At 53.5% G+C, this 6382-nt stretch overlaps 1 protein-coding gene across 1 annotated transcript in view; it reads right to left on the bottom strand.

Annotated features, from left to right (window-relative positions):
• The window catches only part of CBLC (Cbl proto-oncogene C), a 19591-nt gene that overhangs the window by 3751 nt on the left and 9458 nt on the right, over window positions 1-6382 (bottom strand). Inside the window, 3 exon segments of the mRNA XM_007943085.2 lie at window positions 4231-4311; window positions 4670-4840; window positions 5581-5712. Coding sequence (XP_007941276.2) covers window positions 4231-4311; window positions 4670-4840; window positions 5581-5712 — 384 coding nt within the window.

Consider the following 6382-nt stretch of genomic DNA (forward strand, 5'->3'; position numbering starts at 1 on the left):
TGTCCTCTGGGCTGCCTCTTGTACAGCATGTTTGGAAGGTTAGAGGAGGAAGGTGGATGCATTTGGAATCAGGCGGGGTCTGGGGAGAAGACAGAGGCGGACCGTGTGGAGAGCCCAGGCAAAGGTGGCACCATCTGCCCCGGGCGGTGCCCATCAGCCAGCCGTGCCGGCTGTGCCCCTCAGGTCCTCAGGGAGTCAGCTGAGTGCCTCCTAATGTCTCCATTTGTGTTTGGCTGCGGGTTGGATCTGTTTTTAGCTTTGCTGGCTAGTCCCCCTGCCACCCCCCCCCTTCCTGCTGGCTTTTTTGTTTGCTGTGGTCAGAATAATGTTCCCGGACTTCCTGAGCTGTTTGTTTGAAGCCAGTGCAGTATTGATTTAATCATGCCCATGGAGACCTGCCCCTCCCCGGTGCAGGACCAGGGGTCTCAAAAAATCCTGGGGAGGTGTGAGGAGGGTGTGGGGGTGGAGAAAGCAAGACTGGGGCTCTGGCTGGCTTATGCACCTGCTTAAGATTAAAGCAGAAGGTTTGGGTGGCTCTTAAGTCCCCCAGAGGAGACCTGACGGCACAGGAGTTAAGCAATGGGCTGCGAACTGAAAGGACAGTGGTTCAAACCCTCCAGCCGCTCTGAGGGAGAAAGATGGGCAGTCAGTTGGTTTCAGTAAAGAGTCCATCTTTGGAAACTCTGTGGGGCAGTTCTATTCTGTCCACTAGGGGCGCTGTGAGTCAGAATTGACTTGACCAAAGTGGGTTGAGTTTGGGCTTTGCATCCATAAATGTTTACAGCCTTGGAAACCCTATGGTGCAATTCTATTCTGTCCTCTAGGGGCGCTGTGAGCCACAATAGACTTGACAACAATGGGTTCGGTTGGGGCTTTGAGCTCTGGTGGCATAGTGCTTAAGGCATTTGACTGCTAACCAGAAGGCTGGTGGTTCAAACCCACCAGCAGAAGGCAGACTGGGCAATCTACTTCCCTAGAGAGACTGTCTTGGAAACCCAAAAAGGGGTCACTATGAGTCAAAATCAACTCCACGACAGTGAGCTTTGCTTCTGTAAAGATTAAAAAAATAAAAAATGCCATCAAGTCGATTCTGACTCATAGTGACCCCCCCCCGTTGGGTTTCTGTGGCAATAAATCTTTACAGAAGTAGGTAGCACCATCTTCTTGCTGTGGAGTAGCTGGGGGTTTGAACCATTAACCTTCTGGTTAGCACTCAAATGCCTTAGGCACTGTGCCATGGCGTTGGAAACCCTATGGTGCAGTTCTACTCTGTCCTCTAGGGGTGCTGTGAACTGGAATCAACTCCATTGGCAGGAGGTTTGGTTTAGGCTTTACGTCCATAAACATCTGTTGTTTCCATAAACATTTGTTGTTGCTATGTGCCATAGAATAGGGCCTGACTCATAGCGACCCCTCCTTGGGTTTCCGAGGCGGTATCACTACGGAAGTAGACTGCCTAATGTTCCTTTGGAGGAATGGCTGGTGGGTTTGAACCGCCAGCCTTCTGGTTAGCAGTCAAGTCCCTTAGGCACTATGCCATCAGAGCTCCTCCATAAACATTCACAGCCTTGGAAACCCTATGGAGGAGTTCTACGCTGTCCTCTAGAGGCGCTGTGAGCCAGAGTCAACACTGCAGTGAGTATCACCATCAGCATCTTGTAACCTCTAGACCATTAGGCCTTTGCCTGTGGCTATTAATTACCATCAAGTCCACTCTAACTCCTGGAGACCCCACATGTGCAGAGTAGAACTGCCCCAAAGGCTATCCCTGTGAGGCCAGACATGCTGCCTCCCTCCAGCCCTTTCACCAACCCTGACACCAACCATTCCTCCCACAGCACCCACCTCCTCTCTGCTGGGTTTGAAAATTGGCTGCAGTGGCCACACAGAACTCACAGACCATGGGGTTTATTAGGGAAGCCCCAGGCTACAATTCAAGTTCAGGAAAAAAAAACTGCCCAGTCTCTCTCAGCCCCGCCGCCTCTCAGCCAACATCTCTCAGCCACTTTCCCAGCAATGCGTGTCTCTCGGTGTCTCTTTCAGCAATGCGTGTCTCTTGCACCTCTTTGCCAGTGGCGAGCGTCTCTCAGGAGCCCGGGTCTTTCAGGAGCACGTTTCCCTCGGTAGCATGTCCTTCTCAGCCAGCAGTCAGAGGCAGACTGTTGGCTGAGACACGAGACACGGCAGGCTCAGAGAGAATGAATGTTTTTTTTTCCTGAACTTGAATTGTAGCCTGGTGCTTCCCTAATAAACCCCATAATCTGTGAGTTCTGTGTGGCCACTGCAGTGAATTATTGAATCCAGTGGAGAGGAGGTGGGTGCTGCGGGAGGAACGGCTGGTGTCAGGGTTGGTGAAACGGCTGGAGGGAGGCAGCATGTCTGGCCTCACAGGGATAGGCCTTGGGCTACTGATGGTGATTCTGTCTTCCTCTTGTGGGGTTACAGGAGGTCAGAAGATGCGGCCTCCTTGCCCCTTTGGCAGTAGTCAGAGAAGGACTTCTGCCTCTATGAGGGCTCCTTTTGAGGCTGAACCAACCAATCCAACATCAGAATTCTATATACCTGAGAGAGAGCACAAACTTCCCAGAATGTTACTTTGCGCTGCTCCCAACAGAAATACCCCACGTGGATGACTTTATCAATCAGAAGCTACTCAGTTTCTCACAGCAAATTCCACCATGGAGTTTACAAAGACTTATGGCTAGAAAAGCCATACCAGGTAATTTACTACACTGCAGTATGGTAGATGTAGAGGGTGAAAAAGAACAAGAACCCCAAAGAGATGGATTGACAGAGTGGCCGCAACATTGGGCTCAAACACAGCAATGACTGTGAACATGGTGCATGACCTGGCGGTGTTGTGCTCTGTTGTATGCAGGGTCGCTACGGGTCAGAGCTGACTTGACAGCACCGAACAACAACAATAACAATCTTTACGGAAGCAGACTCTCCCGCAGAGTGGCTGGTGGCTTTGCACCACAGGTCTTTCCGCTAGCAGCCAAATGCTTAACCACAAAGCCACACTCAGGTAGTGGAAGAGCTGTGAAAATACCGTGGTGCCAGGGGATGGAGAAGTGAGGGTACTATTTTCAGTGGGGTGGTTAGAGAAGCCCTCCCTGAGGGTGGGGTGAGAAAGTGAACCTGGGGGAGAGGAGATCCAGGTAGAGGGAACAGCCAGTGCAAAGGCCCTGAGGTGCAATGTGCCTGAGTGGCTGGAGGATGAGAAAGAAATCCGAGGAGGTCCCGAGGGACTGAGGGGTTGGACCTGTGAGCTCGGGACCACGGCTGCAGGGGACATCAAGCTCAACTGGTATAACATATTCCACAACAACGCTGTTCTACATCCTACTTTGGTGAATAGTGACTGGGGTCTTAAAGGGTTACAAGCAGCCATCTAGACACAATGATGTCCAGGGAAAAGAAGAATGAAGAAAACCATAAATGCATGGAAACAATTAGTCCAAGGCACTGGTACACCATGTGATCCTCAGCGTATATGACTATGAGACCAGAAGAACTAGATGGTGCCCAGCTACCACTGGCAACCACTTAGAAAGGGATCAGGATAGGAGATCCTGGGTAGAGTGGGAGAACAATGTGGAACAAAACTCAAAATCATAAAAAAAAAAACCCAAAAACCAACAGGTTTGCTGGGCTGATAGAACCTGGTGAGATCCCCAAGACTACGGCCCCTAGTTACCCTTCAGGTCTGGAACTGAACTCACTCCTGTGGCTTCCAGCCAAACAACAGACTGGCGTATGGGGTGAACATTGACATCAGGTAGATACACTCTTTAGAACGGTCAACCATGGGAGAACAGAAGGGCAGTGTCTGCACAGGGAGACAGCTCAGGGGGGCAGGAATGCACAGGAAAGAAGGAGACAGGAAGAGGTAACCACAGAGAGGAAGTGGGAAGAGAGCTGTTACACTGTGGGGACCTCGATCAATGTCATGAAACAAAATGTGCATGAACTGCTGTGTGGGAAATGAATTTGCTCTGTAAACTTTCACCCAAATCACAATTAAAAAAAAAAAAAAAAAAAAGACAAGCCAGGGAGGCAGGTGATAAATAAGTGAGGTCACGGGGGTGGGCCCAAGTGCGCAGGGGCTGGTAAATGGGGGCAAAGGGGGCATAGCCTGGCCTGGATCCCCCGGGGGGCCAATCAGATGGGAGACACCGGGACTGAGGGAGACCCCAGCTGCCCACCCCAGCCCAACACCCGACTCACCACCTTCAGTCGACCTCCACTCCTGGGTCTTGTTGGGGATACGTCTAGCTGAGGGGGCAGAGGGGGTGCTGAGAGGGTCACCTGGGGGGACAGAGGGTGGGGAAGGGGTGTAGGCTGCCATTTTCCTCTCAACTCTGCATCCTGTTGCCTGGGGTCCTGGCATTCCCAAACTGTTCTCCACTGGGAGACAGAATGGGAAATAAGACCACGTCCTCACTCTCAGGGGGACTGCAACCGGAGAAGGCCTCGGACCCCCGGGGAATCCAAAGTTCAGGCTCCCAGGACCCAAGACTCCTGTCCCCAGTCCCCTCCTCCCTCAGACCCAGGAGTCCAGGCCCCAGCTCCCTCTATCCTCGGACCCAGCACTCCAGGCCCCTAGGCACCCCGTTTTCATCAAGCCCCAGCAATTCCAGACCCAGCTCCTGCTGGGCCTGCCTACCTGCCCTGTCTCCTCCTCCCTGTCTTCCAGGTCACTGCTGTCCTCTGGGTCCTCGGTGGCAGCGGCAGCGGACCTGGCCCCCGCTGGCCTCTCTGGGAACTGAAGGACACTCACGGGCTCTTGGCCCTTGATCTCACAGCGGCAGAAGGGACAGGTCTGGCTGTCCAAGTGCTGGGGGAGGTGAGAGGGGAGGGTCAGGGGCTCCCATCCCAAACTGAGGGATGGAGGGGGACGGACAGAGAAGGGGAGAGAAAGAGAGAGAGACAGGGGGGGGGGCGGGACTGGATGGGAGTGAGGTCCAGAGAGATGCACACAGACAGAGCCCCACGGAGCCAGGGGCAACAGTGCCCGGCTCCCAGGGGCCTCTCTGGGTCAGGCCTTTGCCGAGTGACTCCCAGGCTCAAATCCTCACTACATCCCCTGGGAGGTTCATGTCCCCAGCCCACTCTCTAGACAAGGACCTCTGGCGCCGAGACGTGAAGCCATCACCCCGGATGACCCAGCGAAGGGCACATGGAGCCCTTTCCACTGATAATGGAGCTGGAGATGGAGAGACGGAGCAACGGACACAGAGCAAGATGGAGGGGGGGTACGGACACAGACAGCTAGGCTCTGCCCTCACTCCTGGGAAAGCCTCTGCTTTCCTGGGCCTCAGTTTCCTCATATGATCAAGGAGGCCCGTGGGCCTCCTCTGGGTCCCCAGGAGGAGCAGATGGCTGAGCCGTCAACTCCCAGCTGACAGGTGAACCCAGCCAGAGGTGCCGCTGAAAGGTCATGGCCGTGAGAAGCTGCAGAGCAGTTCCGCTGTGCACACACAGGGCCGCCAGGAGGCAGAGGCAACCCCACAGCAGTGAACACTAACTGAGGCCCGCCCCCACAGAGATGGGGCGACAGGGCACGGCCACACCCACCTGCCAGGCAGCCAGGCAGTGGCTGCAGAGCAGGTGCCCACACGGCTTGATCTTCACGTCCTTGTTGCTGTCAGCACAGATTTTGCAGAGCTCAAAGGTGGAGTCCATGGCCCAGTAGAGCTGCAGTTGCTCCTGGTGGCAAGAAGACAGAAGGAGGAGAGAAGCAGGGTGCCAAGCACGGGAACGCAATGGGGCCAAGGGAGCGAGGCCCAGAGCCCAGCTGCAGAGCAGAGCTCCTGCCACGCTCATGGCCTCATGTCCAACAGCCTCCTGCATACATGTCTTCACATCTTGTTATGCAATGCTGTCTCTGGAACACCGGTTTGCTAGATTTAGCAAATCATACAGGATGCCCAGGTCAATCTGAATTTTACATCAACGATGAACAAATCTTTTAGTATAAGGATTATATATAGATAGATAGACAGACAGATAGATAGATACACTTTTAGTATAAGTATAGTATAAGAAGGTTGATGAGTGATGCAGGCTGTCTGCTAACCTGAAGGCTGATGGTTTGAACCCAGCCAACGGTGGTGAGGAAGAAAGGCCTGGCACCTGCTTCTGTAAAGCTATTGTTGTTACTGTTGTTATGTGCTGTTGAGTCGGACCCAACTCATAGCGACCCCTCCTTGGGTTTCCGAGGCAGTATCATTATGCAAGTAGATTGCCCCATCTTCCTTCCAAGGAGTGGCTGGTGGGTTTGAACCGCCAGTCTTCTGGTTAGCAGTCAAGTGCCTTAAGCGCTACACTACCAGAGCTCCTACCTTCACAGAAGCAAAGCCCAAACCAAACCCAGTGC

Source organism: Orycteropus afer, unplaced genomic scaffold (assembly GCF_000298275.1).
Source record: "Orycteropus afer afer isolate SDZICR_OR568_19922 unplaced genomic scaffold, OryAfe1.0 scaffold00099, whole genome shotgun sequence".
Lineage (NCBI taxonomy): Eukaryota > Metazoa > Chordata > Mammalia > Tubulidentata > Orycteropodidae > Orycteropus > Orycteropus afer.